This window comes from Puma concolor, chromosome A1 (genome assembly GCF_028749965.1).
Source record: "Puma concolor isolate L17-30 chromosome A1, mPumCon1.1.hap2, whole genome shotgun sequence".
NCBI classification, from domain to species: domain Eukaryota; kingdom Metazoa; phylum Chordata; class Mammalia; order Carnivora; family Felidae; genus Puma; species Puma concolor.
This window is the reverse complement of record NC_141667.1, coordinates 61,495,953-61,516,342: the sequence shown is the minus strand read 5'-3', so window position 1 is coordinate 61,516,342 and position 20,390 is coordinate 61,495,953. Positions and strand designations below refer to the sequence as shown.

Genomic DNA, 20,390 nt, shown 5'->3' with positions numbered 1-20,390 from the left:
GGGAGCGATTATAGAGCAATTCAAGGCAATCAATTGCTAAATCATGCAGGACAGTGAGTGCATTGGTGGTGGGGGGGGAAGAGGGAGCAGCTGTGGGCTGAAGTGATCACTGGGAGACTTCTAGGAAGACAGGGTGAGGATGAGAGGGGACAGCCCTGGTCCCCAATTACTTTGTCCTTTCCTCATCCTTCCTCTCGGCTACCTTTCAGGACTTTCCCCCGACCTTCCTGAATGTGGACACCTGACTCTGGTCACTGCCTCCAATCTGTTCCCTCACTTCTTTCTTTCTTTCTTTCTTTCTTTCTTTCTTTCTTTCTTTCTTTCAAAATGTTTTTTAACATTTTATTTTTGAGAGAGAGAGAGAGAGAGAGAGAGAGAGCCAGGAAGGGCAGAGGGAAAGGGAGACACAGAATCTGAAGCAGGCTCCAGACTCTATGAGCTGTCAGCACAGAGCACGACGTGGAGCTCGAACTCACGAACCGTGAGATCACAGCCTGAGCTGAAGTCGGACGCTTATCCAACTGAGCCACCCGGGTGCCCCGACTTCTCTCACATTTCTAATAACAACTTTTCTATTGACTTCCTCCAAGTCACAAAAGCGCATCACTGCCATTTTTATTCCTTCTCCTTTCTTCTCATCTACTTCAATGATGTTGCTCATACCATTCCTTTTACCTAGAACTCTCCTAACCTACATTCTTGCATGGGTCAAGCCCTTGCTCTTTAATCAATCTGAAATGCCATCTTTTTCAGTCATCCTCTCTGATTCTTCAGCCCTGTGCCTCTGGTAGAGATGGTCTCTCCCTCCCATGAACCCCCACAGGGTAACACAATCTGCAATGTGGTATAGGTAGACACTCAGATACAGTCTAGCTTAGTTGATTCACCAGGCAGGTACAGGTGTTGGAGTCAAATCTGCTGGGTTCAAATCCTGGCTTGGCCACTTTCAAGAGGTGAGACATTGGTGAGACATTGGACATTTCCCTATGCTCTCTGTTCTTCAGTTTCCTTATCTGTAAAGAGTCCAGTAACAATGCCGACTTCCTGGTGATGCTGTAAGGCCTAAATAAAACCAAGCCGCTAAAGTGTCTGGCACATAGTTGGAGCTCTATAGATTTGTTGTTAATATTATTATTACGGTCACCAGAGTGAAGCACCTTGAGGGCAAAGATAGTATCCTCCATAACTAATCTCCTTCTGGCAGCTTCTTTCCTCAGGGGGCAGATGGGAACCTGACTTAGCTCCTATACAGCTTATATGATGTGGACCAATGCACAGAGTGGTTGCTCTGGAAGGTCAGGAAGATCCAGGGATGGCGGGAGAGTAGCACAAGATGAGGGCAGATGTAATAGGCAACGGGAGGACTAAAGAGGACCCCTGAAAAAGTCAGGACAGGATTCTATACTCAGTCTTTACTCCAGGCCTTCCTACCCCTCCTTATAACACACGCTAGGAATGTATCTGCATTTGGAGATGGTCAGAGTTGGTGAGAATCCTGGCTCCTCCACCAGCCATCTGGGGGATGCTTGGCCAAGTCACTTCCTCCAAAGCCTCAGTTTCCTTATCTATAAAGTGGGGAGTTGAATGTTACTTCTCATAGCATGAGATTTCATGTGTTATATGGGGATAATCATAGTATTGGGTTATTGTAAGGATTAAATTTGTTTAATGTATCAAAAGAACTTAGAATAGTACTTGGCAAAAAGTGCTATATAAATCTCATTTCTTTTTCCTATTCTTTTTCTTATTATAAGAGCTTTAAATTGTATTTGTGTTGTTGTTATATTTGTCAATAACTTGCATGGTGCCTGGCACAAAGCAGGTCCTCAATACAGATTGGTTTTTGCTTTTTGTTTTTTGTTTTTTTTCTTTTTCCTGTCTGGTTCCAACTCTGACACAGAAATACCAATAGGCACATTCAAGAGATGTCTACAGCACCAGCAAAGTAGAAGCATCAAAATTGTGAGCAAACATGTTTTGAAAATGTATTATCTTTTTTTTTTTTAAATCATCAAAGTAGTCATCATGAAAAAAAGTCCAAATTTCATTCCATTTCCTTAGACTTATTTTCCTGTTTCAGTTGTGAATTGTCTAAGTAACAGTTGCTAGGGTCAGGGGCGGGGGATGGGAGTGTGGCAGATCTAATCATTTTAGCCCTAGGACCTTTAGGGCTTGGAGTCCTAATCTAGCCCAGTGCTGGCAGGTGCAAAGGAGAAAGGAAAAGGAGTGAGCCCCCTGCTGTCCCCACTAGGTGAGCAGGGAAACCTCTGGAAGGGCCCCTGCTGAGTGTGCAGTTTGGCCATCTGGGAGAGGGGCACATGGGTGAGTGCCAGGGATGGAGGGAAAACGCGACCTCAGCCCCACACGGATGCCAGTGCACTGGCTTCCCCGCAGCAGCTGGGTGCTGCACGGCCTCCAGAAGTCTCCCCCAGCTGCCAGCCCTCCTCTCTCTTGGGGCCCAGGGTGGGCATGGGTGAGGAGCTGACAGGGCCAATGGGGGAGGCTGGTGGCTGTCATGTTCGGTTCCCAGGGGCTCAGAAGCTAGAAGCGGTTGTTCCAGGCCTTCCTGGGCGTCAGAGGCCTGCTTGTGGCCTGGATGTGGCTTGGGTTGGAGGAGGAGACCATGTGGTGGGATGCCTTTGTCTCAGGCACACTTCAAATCCTTGCTCTTTAGTCACTAGACAATCATAGCAGCTCCATGAACCTCAGTTTCCCGATTTGCAGACGAGATGAACAACACAACCATCACAGAGCTACTGTAAAAGTGAAAGGAGATTAGGTATGCAGAAGGGTCTGGGACACGCAGGCCCTTAAAAAATCCAAATCTCTTCTCAACCAATGCTGCCCTATCCCTCCAGTTTCTACCCCAAACAAGCCTAGTGACCCTGGATGAGTCCTGCTTAACTGTTTAGTGCAGAAAGCTTTCTACAACAGCCAGTAGGATTGCTTGTTTTCCAACAGAGAGGTCCTACTATGCCCCATGGAAAAGGCATTTAACTTCCATGCTTCAGGCTCTTCCTTCTATTAGACTTCTACTAACTCTGCCATACCTGGCTTCAAATGCCACACAAACGCTTTGTAAGGAAACCCGGCTGCCGGCCTGCCCTACGATTCTGAACTTTATCAGTGAAATCCCTTGTGGAGAGAGGTCTTTGGTCCTGCGCTCTGTCCTGGCCCATGTCTGAGATGCAACTGGTTGAAGACTCAGAATCCCTCCTTGTCATACTGTCTGGTAACACAGAACTTGGAGGTACAGCTAAGGTGAGGGCTGGCAGAATCAAGATTCAGGATCTCACTTGGCTGGAATAACATTTCAAATTAGTAAATTAAAACTTAATGGGCATACGTAGCCCGGCACTTCTGTTTTATTTAAAAAAGAAAGAAAGAAAAGCTCAACGGAAACCATGTGAATCTGGGGAGATCTGACTTCAGAGCAACTTATGTGCAGACAAGCAGGGCTGGGGAGGCCTAGGGTTCAGGCCCCAGACTGGACGCTCCAACTGCGTGACTGTGGGCAAACCACCCACCTCTCTGGACTCCATTTTGTTATCTTAAGTGACACTTGAACCAGGAGCCTTCAAAGGCCCCTTCCAGCTCGATATGTAAACTTATAAATAAACACATAAAGACATATATATGTACTATAATCTGTGCTCTAGGTCGTGGGCACACGAGCCACCTGGTGATCTTAGCAAAATGCAGGTTACAATCCAGGACCTGAGGCTGAATTTCTAACAATCTCCCAGGTGGCATCAAGGCTACTGGTCTGAGGACCACACTGAGAACAGCACAGCTCCAGATGGTCATAACTCACCGCTACTGCCTTCTTGCTATCCTTTGACCACTGGGGTCTTACGTGCATTCTGCATTTAATCCTCATAACGACCCTGGAGGGAATTGCTATCAATATCCCAATTGTCTGGATGTAGAAAGGCAGATTCACAGAGTTGAAGGGCCTGCCTGAGGCCACATGGCTAACAATCTGCAAGGCCAGACTTTGTATCCAGGTTAGGTATATGCCCATAATAGCCACACCACATGCGTACGTGTAATACAGATTTAGGCCAACATGTGGCCAAGAGCAGAAAGGAATTAGTGAGACAGCAGAAAGCAAACACACCAGCGAGGTCCTGTGTTTGTTTCCTCTGCAATGATGACCACTCATCAACTGGCTGACCCCTCTCTGCCTCTCTGGACCATGTGAAAACACTGACTGATTCTGGTCCCTGATTTGGAAGGTTTGGAAATCTAACATACTTGAAGACCGATGTGCTCGATCCTTCACTGACAGGCAATGATGGCTGCAACAAAGGGAAAAGAATGTAGTTCACATAAATGATTAGAGCAGAGGAGCGATGTTTAATCCTATTAATGAATTTGCTAATTGGCCTTATGCCCCCAATCATTTCATATTTAGGCTTTTGCAGTGTCAGATTAAATAGAAACGGATCCAGGGGTGGTTTGAGATGAGGCTAAAAGCATTTCGCTCAAGGCCTACAGATGGCTCGGCGGTGTGGTATGGCTAATGAGGGCTGTATCTGAATGCCTTCTCTCCACATTCCCCACTGGGGCTGCTCTTTCTTGAGGCAAGGCCAGCAGGGGAGGGGGAGGGTGTGGTGCCTAAGAGCTCACGCTCAAGGATCAGCCAGAACTGGGCACTGCTATCCAAGGGCTGTGTGACCCTGGGAAAGGAACTTCGCTTCTCAGAACCTCAGTTCCTCATCTGCAAAATGGGAACTGTAAAAGGGTCTGCCCTCCAGGGCTGGGAAGAGGTTAATAAAGTAACAGGGAAAAGGGCAGAGTAAGGTGCCTGGCAAAGAACAGCGGTCAACATCAGCTATTATTATTATTAACCTTGGCAGATGATCCACATTCTCCTATCTCACCACTGGGAAGTTTTCATCATCTAAAACTGCCAGCTTCCCTTAGGAGTTACCAGAGAAACTTCTCAGGATGCTAGGGTCCAGGGTTGTGATGGCTCTGAGTCCCAGAGGGATGGAATCAGAGGCCACAGTTTGAAGGGACACAGATCACCAAGGAATGCCCAGTCATAGTGCAGAGGAAGCAACAGAGGAGGAAGGGACCTGCTCCAAGATGGATAAAGGCAGCTGCAAAGCCAGTACAACCCGAGTTGCTAAAATCATCTTATCGTATGTGAAGCACAATGCTCACTACCTCTTTGGCCCCATACGCATCCCTGTAAGATAGATGCTGTCATTGTCCCCATTTTACAGAGGGGGAAACTGAGGCTCGGAAAGGCTCAGCTAAGGAGTCACAGAGCCAGAGTTTAAACCCAGGTCTTACTTTCACTCAGGGGTCCTAACCATTCTGCAACCCTGTCCCTAGCCCCCTGATTTGAGTGGAATGCAGTTCCCATTTCCCCCCACTGCCCCAGTGAGGATTCCTGCCTGGACTGGAATAATAAGAATTAATCCAAAGTTCTGCTCCCCTGGCTAGTGTATGGGAAGCCAGCGATATCCCAGCGGATTACAGCTACTCCCCAAAGGTGACCCATTTAAAACACTCCCTGGAGGGAGGAGAAGCATTTAAAGATAAGTCAAGTTTGTCTGAAGGTCCCAAGACTCTCAGTCACAGTCTCTCTCTCCCTCCCTCCCTCCCTCCTTCCCTCCCTGCCTCCCTCCCGCCCCGCCCCACCTTTCCCCCTCTCTCTCCTAAACACTGCCATTCTTTGCCTGATGAATGGGAACATCAACTCCAGGGCCATTATGCAGAACTTTGCAGTGTTCCCCGCCACAAGCAGACCTGGATTTCTCATCTGTGCTGCCGCATTCTTGCACTACTTGGAGCCATCAAGAACACGCCCTGCTCCATCCATCCTTACCTCCACATGGCCAACATCCATCAGGTCTGGGCCCAATATCAGGCCTGACAGAAACGCTGGAATATAACTCATTCCTTTAGAGCTAGTCAGAGAGATAAATGTATAAACCCATAATCACGTAATGTTCATAATTGTAGCGTGCAGAAGCAGCAACAGCTGCAGAGGTAACAGGGGAGGGAGAGATGTGCTCTACCTCCAGGAGCCTGGGAGTGGGTGATATTGAATGAGGTCTTGAAGGATGTGTAGGAGTTTGCCAGGTGAATGGGGAGGTAGAGGTGAAGGGTGAGTGGAAGCCAGAGTGGACCTCGGGCAGAGGTAATATCAGGAAGCAATGCTTTAAGGATACTTCAGATGTTGCTTGGTGAATCAATAAATGGGCAGACAAATACACAGGTTCTTGGTCTCACCCAGACAAGGTAAAAGTGAACCCAATATACAAGGGAGGTCATTCTGGATCAGTCCTTGCTTTAGATTTTTTTTTTATCAATCAACAAAAGAGTGAAAGCTTAAGAGATACCTTCCCATCTTCTTGCCTTCCCCCAAAACACTACACACCTACTGATACCCAAAAAACTACTGGGCTTTTCTTGACTGAATTTATAATTTTTAGCTTTCTAAGAAGTACATGCTATGTTTATTATTATCTGTACCATGGCTTCCTGTCCCATGGACTCCTTCCAGTTTTCATGGGGGATAGCTTAGATCCAGGGTTGGGGTAGCATGACAATCAATGCTCTTCATGAAAGACAGTCTTTCACTATAGCCTTCCAAGGACTTCATTACTCATTCATTAATTTATGGATACATTCATTCATGCATGTACTCATATCTTCAATCATTCCCTCTGGCATTCATTTGATATTTCATTTGCTCCCTTTCATTCATGTATTTACTTATTCCTCCATTCATTTAATCATTCATTCTTTCACTCACATGTCAACATATGCACTCACTGTTCATTTTCACATTTACTAAACATTCATTGAGCAAAGCCCTTCTAGGTATACAAAGAGGTCCAGACTGTGTCCCTTGCCAGGAACAAACCTCCTCATTTTAGGCAGTAGTCCCTCACTTCTATCTTTCAAACTTTCCATTTCCCTCTTCCTGTTCACCTTGATCTCCACTGAGTGTCTTCTGGGATTGAGATCCCAGAACTGTGCCTGGCACTGGGTGTGGGCTCCTCAAGCTTTTGTGACTCTCAGGAGCTGGGGAGTAGGAACACTGTTCTCAGCATCTCCCCGCTAAATGGTAAACAGATTCTGGGGCGCCTGGGTGGCGCAGTCGGTTAAGCGTCCGACTTCAGCCAGGTCACGATCTCGCGGTCCGTGAGTTCGAGCCCCGCATCGGGCTCTGGGCTGATGGCTCAGAGCCTGGAGCCTGTTTCCGATTCTGTGTCTCCCTCTCTCTCTGCCCCTCCCCCGTTCATGCTCTGTCTCTCTCTGTCCCAAAAATAAATAAAACGCTGAAAAAAATAAATGGTAAACAGATTCAGTACGTCTCATGGACAAAGCCAATTCAAAGCCAGCAGACCAAATAAGAGAATTCATTCAAGGTAAAGGGCTGGTAACTGAAATTCCAGCGGGAAGCTAACTTTTCCTGCAGGGTCTGCAATTCTAGAAAATAACAGAGAGCGGCCAACCATTCCATTATTTATAATTTCCTCCAGAAAAGATTTATTGAGTACCTACTATGTGCAGGAAACCAGGCTGAGGACTTTGAGGAATGATTCAGACAAGTTCCCTGCAAGAAGCTGACACTCCAGAGTCAGGGGTTGGGTGGGGGGTTGGGGAGGTGTGGTTAACACCTCCATCCAGTGCCTACTTGAATGCATGACTTGAAAGTCATGAAAATGCATACTTTAAACTATTTGGGAATGTAGATGAGAGAAATCACTGCCTCCCGGGGTCCAGGGAAGCCTTCTTGACTGTGGAAATAGCTGAGTGAGGTCTTGGGTTATGGGTGGAATGATAATTATCGGACCAGGAGATGGTGGAAGGGTAACACGGAGTTAGAAGGGTAACACAGAGTTAAAAGGATGGACAAAGATGCAGAAGCCAGGGAGACCCACACAAACGCCTCCATAAATTAGTACGCCTCTCTTAGACATAAGGAAACTGGCATCTCCAAGGTGAAATGATTTGCCAAAGGTCCCCTGATACAAGGGCTGTGTGACAGCAGAGTTTCTGCTTCTCCACGCCTCGCTGCCTCTCCTTGGTCTCCCAGATCTTCTGGGTTGAGCATGCTGCCCGATTAAAAAACTACAAACCCAGCTTCATCAGGAACCCTCTGGTTCCACAAATTCTCCAAGGTGTTCACTGATCTAGGAATCAGGAAACCAATTCCATATTTGTCCCTAACTTGCCACGGGGACTTAGAAAAAGCATCTCATAGGTGTGGGCTTTAGTTTGCTCATCTAGTCAGTGAGCACTCTGGAGATCCCAAGCTCAGACCTTCCTGAGGGTTCTGAATGTTTTCTTCTGGCAGTGGAGGACTGATAACCCATTTGCTTACAGGCATACCTCCACTGAGATGGCCTTGGTCTAGTGATGTTCTGCCTAAATTCTCTTGTCCCCCACAGGCTCCGCAGCTGCACCTGCATCAGCCTTCTCTGGTCACCCCACACCCCAACCCTTCGCGCTTACTTGTTAAAGCCCAGAGCAGTGTACCGAGCAGTGTCCTTGGTATAAGCACATGCAAAACTCCTGGAGCCAGAAATTCTACCTAGGACCGGGCTGCAGAAGCTGAATCCCCAAAAGCAGGGTGGCCTTTCCTCATTCTTAAAGAGAAACAAAGATCCCAAACAGAGAAGGAAAATGAATTTGAATGTTTTTATTCAGTGACCCTGCTCTTAAACGAATTCAGATTTCGGCTGCCTTCAGGAAGCTCTCCCTGAACACTCAGCTTGGGCTATGTGTGTCCCTCTCTCAGCACTAGTCACATGGGGTTTTGCCCTACTTAAAAAAAATGTATACGTGCTACCAGATTATATTTTGGCAAACATGCAGGGATTTGTTCAGCAAGCTATGTTGTTTTCAGGACCAGCCACGGAGCAGAGGTCAGTGGAGGCTCAGTAACAGGACCAGCCTCGGTGTATCTAAAGTTTTGGGTCCTAGTTATCTGGACAGTGCTGGAAGAGGGCTCCAGAAACAAGGAGGTAGGACTCCCAGAGGCACTGCCTACTTCCAGGATGGCCTCACTTGAGGCATTTGGAAGCCACAAACAGTTTAGAGCCATAAATTGAACAGAAGCTAAAATGTGCTGACCACTTACTACATAGCAGAGCTCGTGCTGAGCATTTGACTTGCATTATCCCTGAAATTCACACAACCCAACAGCTATTTTAAAATGGTAACTACCACTACTGTCTCTGTTTTACACTTGAGGCAAACACGGCAAGTGAGTGGTAGGCCTGGATTTGAATCCAGCAGGAATTGAAAATCCCCACCATCCTCTTCTTACTGCTTCTAATTAGATCCGAGCCTGATGTCTCAGAGATCATAGTAGCAGTTCCAGCAAGAGCATCAGCAATAAAAACCTCCAAGTTTGAGAGCAGGATGGAACCTGAGGAGAAACTGAGGTCCCAAGGTGGGGGGAAAGGGAACTGGCCAGGAAGTGATCCCTGACCACTAGCCTCCCTAGCCAGTTTCTAAGTCACTTCTCTCTGTAGGAAAGGTCTTCTGCTGATTAGCATTCCACAGAGGAAGATGGTAAGATAAGACTCTGCTCGGGGCCAAATGCCAGGAGAAATACACACAGCTGGAGCCCTGGACAATTCAGCCAATGTGGTGGAACTCTGTGCAAGAGGGGCCGACCACTCAGGGCTGGGGCTTGCCGTGGCGGCCTGCCCAACAGCCTTGACCCGCTGTGAGCTTCAAACAGGCGTTGTTGTGACAGTTAAATGAGAAGGTGCAGAAGAAGCACCCAGAACTGTGCCAGGCACACAGTAAGGGCTCACCGAATGCTGGTGCCCCTCTTCTCTTTCTTAGGATCCTGGGAGAGAGCAAAGAGCTCTGGTCTCTGGGACTCCAATGGGAATTCACTGAGGTGACCCAGAATTTTGTGCAGGAGAAGGGAATGGTAGACAGTAATGTTTGAGCTTTTAATCTTTGCCTGACCCTGTGCAAGGAACTTCATATCCATCCTTCTTTTTTTTTTTTTTTTTTTTTTTCACGTTCTTACAAGTCTCCTTTGGGTCCCTGGTGGCTCAGCCAACACTGTATATGTAGCATGGTCCTCCCTCCCCGTACTTCCCACACACCCAGTTTCCTGCCTGGACGTAGTATTGTCACCCATGTTATGGATGAGAAAACTGAGGCTAAGAGGGGTGAGGCTGGCCTGAGATCTCAGAAGGAGGTGCTGATGAAGCTGGGATGCACACCCAGACCCCACTGGACTCCAGAGCTCAAGATCTTTCTGTGACACCTAGCTGCCTCCCAGAAGTGCCACAGGCATTGAAAATATTTTAAAACAAACCCCTGGGTTTCTTGTACCCACAGTCCCCTGGCCTCTGGGGCCTCATAGTGGTCAGACAGATGATGGGGGTTTGGTGCTGAATTGTGTTCCCACACAAGTAGTATCTGAGGATCTGTGAGAAACAGGGCTCTGAATGTCAAGGTCCTGGACCAAGGCTTGCAGACCTGTCCTGCCCAAGACTGGTAAAAAGGCAACCAGACCCTTCCCTGCCAAAAGGATGTGTAACTCACGTGGCCTTAGACTCGTGTTCTAAGATGTAAACGCCAATCCAGCTTCATCACCTAAGATCTACCTCCGGAGATCTCATTGCTCAGTGCTCAACCAGCCCAATGTCTCTGGGAGCTAGGCCAGATGCCTGGACCCCTTGAAGGCAGGTTACGCATGAGGAACTCTGGGACACAGACCTGCCTGATGAGTCAGGGGAGACCAACCAAGTCCTAAGAGCAGATCATTGAGCACCCTGGGGTCCAGCCTTACCTTAATACAATTCGAATCACTAACCAGCATTAAGGATTGGGAGCTATGACCCCCACCTATAGCCAGAACCTGAGCTCCAATGGTAGAGCTTGAAGGTTTAAGTGTCAGTTTACTTGAAACCCTTCTGCCACTCACAAGAGGATTTGAGCATTAAACGAAAGAACACAAAACCCTTCATTTTCTTTCTTCCTAACTGCATCCTGTCTCTTCATTCCAACAACCAACTTTCTAACTGCTGGATAGGAGGCCTGCGTAGTCTCCCGTGGTGCAAGATATGTTTGCCCCAACTTCACATGGACCCATTTGACTCCTGTCCCACCGGCGGGGGAGACTGGGCATGTCTCAGCTGGGGAAAGGCAGCTATGGAACAGGGTCCAGGAAGGAGGGACTGCAGGGACTCACAGTTTCTAATCCCTGACATAGGCTCACTGCTCCATCACACCTCATCGGTGCCTTCAGCCCCCCCCCCCCCCCCCGGTGGTTCCCAGAGCATGGCAGCACCCTTGCGTGACACCCTGGCTCCTAGTGACTCCCCCAGTCACCAGGACATGAGCCCTGGGAGTTTCACCACCTGGCAGCAGCTGATTCCTTTTGGCTTGCAGAGGTTTATTGGGGTGGGCGCACAGAGCACTGTCTCCCGGATGAGGGACTCCTAGGTCTGCACCAGCACTACTACCAGGAGGAGTGTGTGCATGTGTGAGCACCCCTGCTGGGTGCCCACAGTTGCACAATCGCCAGCAGTCATGGGAACGGGAAGGGCTTCCCAACATTCCAACCAGACAATCCAGTCACCCCCCACCTGTGAATCTGACTCTTCCTTCTGTTCCCAGAGATTTCCAGGAGGAGTGTCCTGGCACCCAGTGCCCTACAGGGGATCTCCCCCGCCCCTGGGGCCAGTGCCCACTCTGGCTCCTTGTGCGTGTTCACGATATTCACACCAAACCTCCCGCCAGGTTTCTGACTCCTTCGGATACAAGAACCTGCCCTCGCTCGTGATGGAGAGAAGGGCCCAGGCCAAGGAAGGCAGGGGGCACACCCCAGCTCAGCACGGAGCACCCCCAAACCCAGCCAGGGGAACAAAAGGAAGAAGGAGGTGGCTTACCTTTAGAAGGTCGCCTTTGTTTGGTTTGCAGAGACGAGAAGGTGCCCATGACGGCCCCCATGGCAGCGAAGACTTGTGTGCGACTTGGGACCCCTTGCCCGGCCCCTCCCCTCCCCTGCAAAGAAATCAGTGTGGCTCCTCTACTCTGAATTGGAGGAGGAAAAAAAAAAAAAAAAAAAAAAAAGCACCCGGCAGCTCGCCTGCAGCTTGGTATTCAGCGAGCGTGGGGCTGGGGCGCTGGGAGCCTTTTCTTTCCTTCTTCAGCCCCGCACATGCACTGACTCACCGGGCCAGCGGCTCCCCGCGAGCCTTCGGAACCGGGCCGGGCCGCTTCGCGCGCCACCGGCCGAGGACGCTGCCCCGCAGCCTGCTCGGTGCCGGACACGGGGCGGCGCGCCCGCCGGCCGAGGCTCCCGAGCCAGCGGCGCGTGCGGTGCGGGAGCCGCGCTCGCCCGCCCCTGCTGCCGCACGCTCCGCTCCCCTCCCGGCGCTCGAGCTGGCTCTCGGGGGGCCGGGTACCAATCATGAATGAACAGAGCCAGGGACCGCGCGAAGCGGAGCCGCGCGCCCGCCCGCCCGCCTGCCCGCGCTCGGGGCGAGTCTGAGGCGCGCGGAGTGGCCGGCGGGTAACCCCGGAGGGGCGGGGCGGGGGGCCGGGCCCACGAGGGGTGCCCGCTGCCCGCTTCGCTGCCCACCGCCCTGCGCGCCCGCACTTGCGGGGCCGTGCGCCCCTCCGGGGCTGCACCCCTGGGCGCACAGACCGAGGTAGGCACCTGGCTGATGGGTGGGGTTCAGGGGGCGGCCGCAGATTGCTCCCCGAGAGAACGTGTGCCTGTGTGTGTGTGTGTGTGTGTGTGTGTGTGTGTGCGCGCGCGTGTGTGTGTTCCTGCGTGTGATCCGCTATTTCATTTGACTTCAAGGGAAATCTTATTTAACCCACCACCTGAATTCACGGGATGGGGAGAAAGTTTGCCCCACCCAGGGAGAGATGAAAAACATACATCCAATTGGGTTGTCATGCGAGGAAGGGACCCTCCTGCTCCTGGCCAGGGCCACCCTCTACTGATGGAAAATTGGGGGAGAGGGGCAGAGGAGCCCCTGTGAGCCTTGCCTTTTCTTTTTCATTTCTCCCCTCTTTCTGTCCCTCCTTCATCCTTCTACCTCCTCCTGCGTCCCCCTCCCCCAATAATTTCTTAGCCATCAGCTACAGGGCAGGCTGAGAGTTAGTGCTGTGGGGGTAAAGGCTGAAATTAAAGTGCTGTGAGTTTTCCCTTCAGACCACGCAGAACTCCAACGGCTATCTGTGTCTCATGCAAAAGGGCAAAGTGTGGGTTCACTCTTGTGGGTTCTCCTCAGCTCTCTGTGGTGCTGAAATGCGTCTGCTCCCTGGAAGCCTGAGGAGGAGGCACCCTCGTTCCATGCAGGAGCCGCCTCAGTTTCCACCACACACTATGCTTGCACATCACAGTGTCCCGCAACACATGGCCTCACCAAAACACACATACTTACACAAAACTATGGGCACAGTCCCACAAGTCCCACTTTGACATTACTGTGTTATACACACAGACGCACTCAGCCCATAATACCCTCAGGTGCATCCTCAGGACCCCACACAAGATCCAGACACACGACCACAGAGGCACAGAGACGTGCACACAGCAATGCAAAATGGCATCACGATTACCCACATTTATGCAGGCTCAAAGCTGCACGGGCACATAGTCATACCTCAAGGATAGAGGGCGCCTCAGGAGCTATTTCCTGTCACTCCAGCCCATTAGCTGCCCCTTCAGGGACAAAGGTGGCCTGAGTCTTGGCCAGGGACCCTGAGTAATTTTCTTTACCTATTCAGCGCTTAATTCTTTCTCAGATCCAAACACATGTCATATTCTGTGCAACAGGGAAGGTGTACTTAATAACATCTGTCCCTGTCATTTGCAGTCCCCTGTGCTGTGTATAACACACACCATCCCATGCCCCGTGAAGTTAGACAGGTCATGTCTAATCATTACTGTAGCGAGAAACTGAGGTTTACCAAGGGTAAAGGATTTGCCTGAAGTGACTTAGCCAGAATATGGGATTAGAACTTGGAGTGCAGGGCTCTGTCACCACCTCTTGTTGGCAGGTGGGGACGCTGGGGGTCCTGAGCTGGGGAGATCTCTTCTGGGTCCCACCAGATTCAAAGCTTCAGCTCTTGTAAGTGCCAGGGTTTATCTGTCTGTGTCCATGAGGCCTAGAGTCCTGGCTGATGAATAGGATTGGTAGAGGCTGGCCCCCTGCCTCCTGCCTGTGCTCCCTGCTGGAAAGAAGGGTGGGGGTGGGGGTGGGGTTGAAGCCATGGGTCAGGAGAGGACCCATCAGGATGGCCAGGACTCAAGGAACAGAGGAGAGAGCTCTGCCAGGGAGAGGGTGGTGCAGCCTTCTAGTGCCCCTGGACCCTCAGGCACCTGCTCATCTCTACACTACCTGCAGACGAGAACCAGCACTTGAGAGTTTACAGAAGACTAGGATGCTACTCTTGCATTTCTTCTTCTTCCCTGTGACTGTATGAAGAGGCAGAGTGGAGATGAATTGCTCCATTTTACAGATCAGAGATAGTAAAATACCCCTGGAGGAGTTTCCGACTGGCTGCCTCTGAGCCGTGAGAATAAAGTCAAGCCACCAAGATAAACTCCAAACTGAGGAGCATGCATTATGAGGCCCTTTTGTGACCTGACTTCATTTCCCAATCACCTTGCTCTCTGATGCTCCCTGCAGGGCCCCAGCCACACAGAACCTCACTGGTGCCCTCTAGGGTTGTGCTTCAGGGCTTTTGCACGTGCTGTTCCTGCTGCCTAGGATGTCCCTCACCCCTTTCACCCCTCACATCCTGGACCATCTAATTCAAGTATCACTTGCTCCAGGAATACCTTCCTGGCCCTGAACTGGTGCTTGCCTCAGGGGTTCCTGCGGCACTCGGGCCTTTGTGCCCATCAGAAAACTCATTTCCTTGGTTCTCATTGTGCCTTTCCTGTCTGTGTCTCCCTCTGCGTGGAGAGTACCTTGGGAGCAGGGACCACTACTGATTTAGCTCCTCACTGTCTACTTAACCCCTCATTTCTAACAGGGGTGCAGTCAATCTGTGCTGAGTGAATGAATGAATGAATGAATGAATTTTCTTTGCTCAACGAACCAATTATTAAGTAAAAACTGGTGATTACCAGATCGTCCTAGCTCTTCAAAGGAAGAAGCACACTCCTCTAAGTAAAGATTCATTTATTCAACAAATATTTATTCATTCATATGTCAACCATGTACCAGATATTTACACTCACAATAGCTCACTTATTCCTGGTGATGCCCTGTGTGGTAGGCATTATCTATAGATAAATGGACACACACATGCACTGTATGATGCGGCAGACATTGCCCAGGAAAGGCTCACAAAGAATGCGTCTAGGGAAGAATGCACGTCAAGTATGAGGGAGAAGAGAGAGAAGACAGCAGACCCGCTCCTGCTTCTTGGAGACTCGCCACAGAGAGCAGAGTACCACGTGGGCAGTTTGTCCTGCTGTCCCCAACATGTACTCACCAAGGCCATCTTGCCAGCCCTGTCCAGCTGGGGCTTCACTGGCTGTGGCTCCTTCTACTCTTGAAGGTGACCTGATTCATGCCCTATGTCCAGGTCTTACCCCTCCCTCATCCACGCTCTTATGGGCTGAATGTCTGTGTCTCCTCAAAATGCATATGTTGAAGCTCTAACCCTGAGTGTGGTTGTATTTGGAGATGGGACCTAATTAAGGCTTAATGAGGTCACAAGGGTGGGGTCTTGATCCTAGGGGATTAGTGTCCATAATGTCTTATAAGAACAGACATCAGAGAGTTCCCCCAACCCCTGCACACATGACTAAGGAAAGGCCTTGTGAGCACACAGGGAGCAGAAGGCAGCCATCTGTAACCCAAGGGGAGAGCTCTCACCAGACACCCACCCTGCTGGCACCTTGATCTTGGACTTTCAGTCTCCAGAACTGTGAAAAGATACATTTCTGTTGTTTAAGCCTCCCAGTCTGTGCCATTGTGTAATAGCAGCCCGAGCTGAGTAATACACACCCACGGCGCCTGTCCATGCCCTCAGAAAGCTCTGGAGGCAAGACCTTCCCTTTCCTCTGACATAAGCACCCGTGTAGCACTCCTTAGGGTATTCCTGGAAGGCTGGTCAGGGAAGAAGGGGTGAGACGGTCAGAGACCTGCAGGGATCCTTTTGAAAGCATGCCCCTGCTTGTCTGTGTAACACACAAGCCATGTTCCCTCCCCCTACTGTCATGTGCTCACTCACCCCTGTTTCTTTCCATCCTTGCCGGCTGGGAAATTCAGTAAGTTCCCACCACCCGTGGAAGCAGCAGTGTCAGATTAAGAGCGTGGATCTGGTGGTGCTGCTAGATGGGGGTTCAAGTCTTGATTTTGCTGCTTTTTAACTGTGTGACCTGGAGCCTGAGGAGTACCTTCTCTGCACCCTACTTTCACCTTCTGTGGATTACATTAGTACCTACCTTATAGTGCTGCTGTGAGGGCTTGGAGGTGATGTAAGGCCCTTGGTAGGTGCCCAGCACACAGTGTGGCCAGTTACGGAGGGCGGACTGCCACTGTCACTGTTGCTGTGGGCCAGGTATCGTGCTGGGTTAGAGGGGTATAGAAATGAGTCAGCCACAGCCCTTCCCCTTGGCTTCCATCTTTGCTCTTCATCTGTTTCATAGGAAGTCTATTCTCAGGGTCCCCATCTGGTATTAAAAGACTCAGATTAGTTAAGGAAGGGAATGTGGTTGGCACCTGATTATGTGCAATTCAGCACTATGCTAGCTGCTGTCTTGTACCATTTCCCAAATGTTCTGCATGCATAAGTCTGGCCTCCTCAAATAGATCCTGAGTTTTTAGAAAGCAAAGCAGGCACCCCTCTACCCTGCCCCCATCCACCATGGCTCGCCCAGACCCAGGACATCCCAAGTGTTCTGCAAACACTCACGCTGAGATCAGCAGGATAGGGGAAAGGGTACCATCATTTAGCCCTGGGATCAAGTCCCACTTCTCTTACCAAATGTACCTCTGGGCCTGGGCTACTTCTCTCTGAAACACGAACAAAGTCCTTTCAAGGGTGGTGTGAGGATTGGGTCAGATAAAGTAAAGGGAAAATACTTTGTTCCCCTGCAAAGCAGTCACAAATGTCCTTTATTATTATTTGCTCTGGGCCTTATTTAATTATTCATTCAATCAACAAATACTTAATAAGCATGATCCACCTGCTAGGCACCATTCTAAATAATGAACAAAAAGAGGCAGGAGTCTCTGCCTTCAGGGAGTTGGCAGGCTAGGACCAAAGGCTATCAGATCCTCTTACCATTACAAACTGTGACCAGACTGGCCAGGAGGAGGGGACAGATGAGTTTGGGATGAGGTGGGGTGGGGAGGGGATGCTCAAAGCCAGTAGGATGAACCTTTTGCAAACTACAAAGTTATGTCACAACTGAGTATAGAACCTCAGAAGGCAGGGAGTTAGATACAGCTTTCAAGTCAAGGAGATCAGGTTGCAACTGCTGGGTTTGTTGGGTGACCTCAAGCAAGTTATTTGACCTGGGAGAGCTTCAGTTTCAGCAATCTGCAAGCAGAATAATTCCGCCAGCCTCAGTTGCAGGGTGAGGCTGAAAGTGATCATGATTACAAACGTGCCTGGCAGGGGTCTCTCGCCTCGAACAGTCCTGGCCCAGAAAATGCTAACTCCATTCCTCAGTTTCCCCTTCTAGTCTTTTTTGTAAACAACTTCTTCACCCCCTTCCCAGGAGGAAGAAAAGATCTTGGAATAGGACCTGGGCTGGGGAATTGTCTCTCTGAGGCCACATCCTTAATGCATCGACAATGACCTTATCTGTCAAGGTTGAGTGTGACCTTTCAGGGAGCAAAACTCATTCTTGAAAGCCAGGTCACAGGCTCCGTCTTTGATGTCCTGATGGCTGCACTGCCCCAAGGGTTCCCCCTTCATGCTCCAGTGCTGGAACAGTCTCTCTACCAGGGGCTGAAATGAGTTCAGACAGAGTGCAGCCACCCACGCAGCCCAGACACTGGCAGCAAAGCACTTCCAAGTTACCCAGATCCAACGAGGGGGGAGGACATTCCAGAGCATGTTGGCTTTCAATTATCTAAAGCAACATACATAATGTGTCCTGAGAAGTCATGGGTGCCCTCCTTAGGCCAGGCGCAAGGTAAGTACTTCGTGAAATTGATCAGAAGGCTTTCTGCGGGTGTCTGGAAGGCTGGGTAGAAGGAGGAAGGGTGGAGAGGGAGGTAGATTTAAATATGTTCAAATAAACATTTAAATATCCAATGAAACCTGTGAACCTTCTCCCCCAAAGTAGCCATGCATGGGTACACATACACTCACACCTTGCATAAAATTTTATGAAGTTTACAACTCTCCCACATGAAGCACATCCGTGGACGCCTAGTTAAGAAACTCCGTACTACAGGGGGAAAGATTCTAAGGGATTTTATACAGTCATTTCTTAGCTGCCTGACTTAAACTTGTCTGAACTTCAGTGTCAACATCTGTAAAATGGGTGTAAATAATTGCACCTATTTCTTAGGGCTGTTGTAAGGATTAAATGAGTGCTGGTCTTTGTTAACCTCCTCACTAAACTGCATTCACTCACTCACTTGTTCATTCAGTCACAAGTTAGTGAGTGCCTCCTGTTCCATCACACCCTGAGCTGATCTCTGGGGCTGCAGAAGTTTATGCTCACTTGCTTGGGGGACTCACAGTCTAAGAGGGCAAAGGGCAGATAAGCGACTCACGATAACACCCCAGACTTCACCAAGAATGAGTGGGAATGACTACTCTAGCTCTGCTGCTGAGAAAAACAGCCTGTGACTCTGGCCAGGATGGCTCCCACCAAAAGTCCTGGGAGAAGCAAGTGTTTGGACTCAGCAAGGTCAGGGGCCTAGATCAGGCTATGAGGGCACAGGTCAGAGTGGAAGCAGGGTGGAGAAAGGCACAGGGCTGGAGGTAGTGGAGGGTAGAGTCAGGGGCAGAGTAGGACTGAGATGGGGCGGGGTGACGCTGGACAGTTGCCATTGCCAGAGTTGTGCGACACTGAAATGGCTGGGGCAATGAGGACAGAAATCAGGGCAGAATTTCTAAAGTATGTGCAGAATATGGATCCATAATCTCCTTGGGTAAATGTGCAGGAGATTGTCATGTTCACTCCCCTCCTTTAGTCTCCTTAGATTATATAACCATTGCCTTAACAATGGTAGCCACTGTCCGTGGATTTTTTACTATGTGCCGGTTTGTTCCTGGTCCCATTACTCATTTCAGTAAGGTAGGTATCCTCATTATCCCCCATTTTATAGAGGATGCAACCAAAGCACAGAGAGGTTAAGTGACCTGCCCAAAGTCACACAGCAAGAAGTGGTAGAGCTGGCTTTGAACTTGATGGTCTGACTCCAGATCCCACACTCCCTTTCTGGCTCCAAGCCCTCCTGCTCTACTGTAACTTATTTGTTCTACCACTGTTTCTCTGGGAGGCTACAATTCACTGGGGACTCACAGGTATGGTCTAACTTCTTAGAACCAAGGGACAAATGCGAAGGGGAGGTCCCGTGGGTCCTGGCCCCCTGGCCGGTGCTTGTGGTGGTTGCAGCTTCCATCCAAACCCTTACTGCCTGGGGGCTACAGCCATACCCACCTGCCTATGGGAATGCAGAAAAGCACACAGGGTCTGTTTTCCCTCTGTGGCTTCGACAAACTGAAGACCCCAGAGGAAATGAGCAGGGGAGGAGGGAAGGAGCAGCAGCCATGCTGTGTGATGATTAGTAATAATGCCAGCGATGAGCGCCCCTGGCCCTACACGGCCCACTGAACCTGTCAGCGCTGGCTCCCAGCTTCCCAGCTAGGCGGCTGCGGCCACAATTGGAGCCTGAGGAAGAAAAGAAAAAAAAAAAAACAAAAACCCAGGAGCAGGGAGAGAGGGAGGAAGGAAGCGGGGAGAAAAGTCATGGTCGCCTCCATGCTGAGGACTGACTCTGGGACAGAGTTGCAGAAAGGAGGCAACATAAAACTACAAGATAACAGTGGAAGTTTCTTCTGTTGTTTCCTGTGACCACAGACCCTGCCCCACACTTGAGACCTGTGGCACTCACTGCCTGGGGCAATATGACACAGAAACAATGGGGCCACCTTCTTAGATTTTGACTTACAAAGGCTCTGGTCTGATAGAAGGCCTAGAAGACCGGGGCTTGGAGATTGGGTTTGTCCTTGACCCACCTCAGGCAAAGCACCATTCAGCAATGAAGCCCCCAGACTCCAGTGGAATCTGGGGGCCAGGGAGGCCCTTCCCCTTTCCCAAGTGGAGTCTGGGAGAGTGGACATGACCCCAAGTGGCCCTCCCAGCCCTGCCCGTCCTCTGTGCAGCACAGTGCCCACTCCATTAGTCTGTGTGACTTTGCTGCGAGAAGGATCCTGACTTG

The 20,390-nt window shown here is 50.0% G+C and overlaps 1 protein-coding gene across 5 annotated transcripts in view; it reads right to left on the bottom strand.

Annotated features, from left to right (window-relative positions):
- Positions 1–20,390, bottom strand: part of KCNIP1 (potassium voltage-gated channel interacting protein 1) — a 345,603-nt gene that overhangs the window by 201,260 nt on the left and 123,953 nt on the right. The window contains exon 1 of one of the 5 annotated variants that reach the window (XM_086713670.1): positions 11,895–12,491. The exons of 1 other annotated variant lie outside the window; for it this stretch is intronic. In XM_086713670.1, the coding sequence (XP_086569796.1) occupies positions 11,895–11,955 (61 nt within the window). In that variant the 5' untranslated portion in view covers positions 11,956–12,491. Of the gene's footprint in view, positions 1–11,894; positions 12,492–20,390 lie in introns of those variants that run through there. 3 more of the 5 variants (XM_086713803.1, XM_086713931.1, XM_086713889.1) reach the window with 3 other exon arrangements.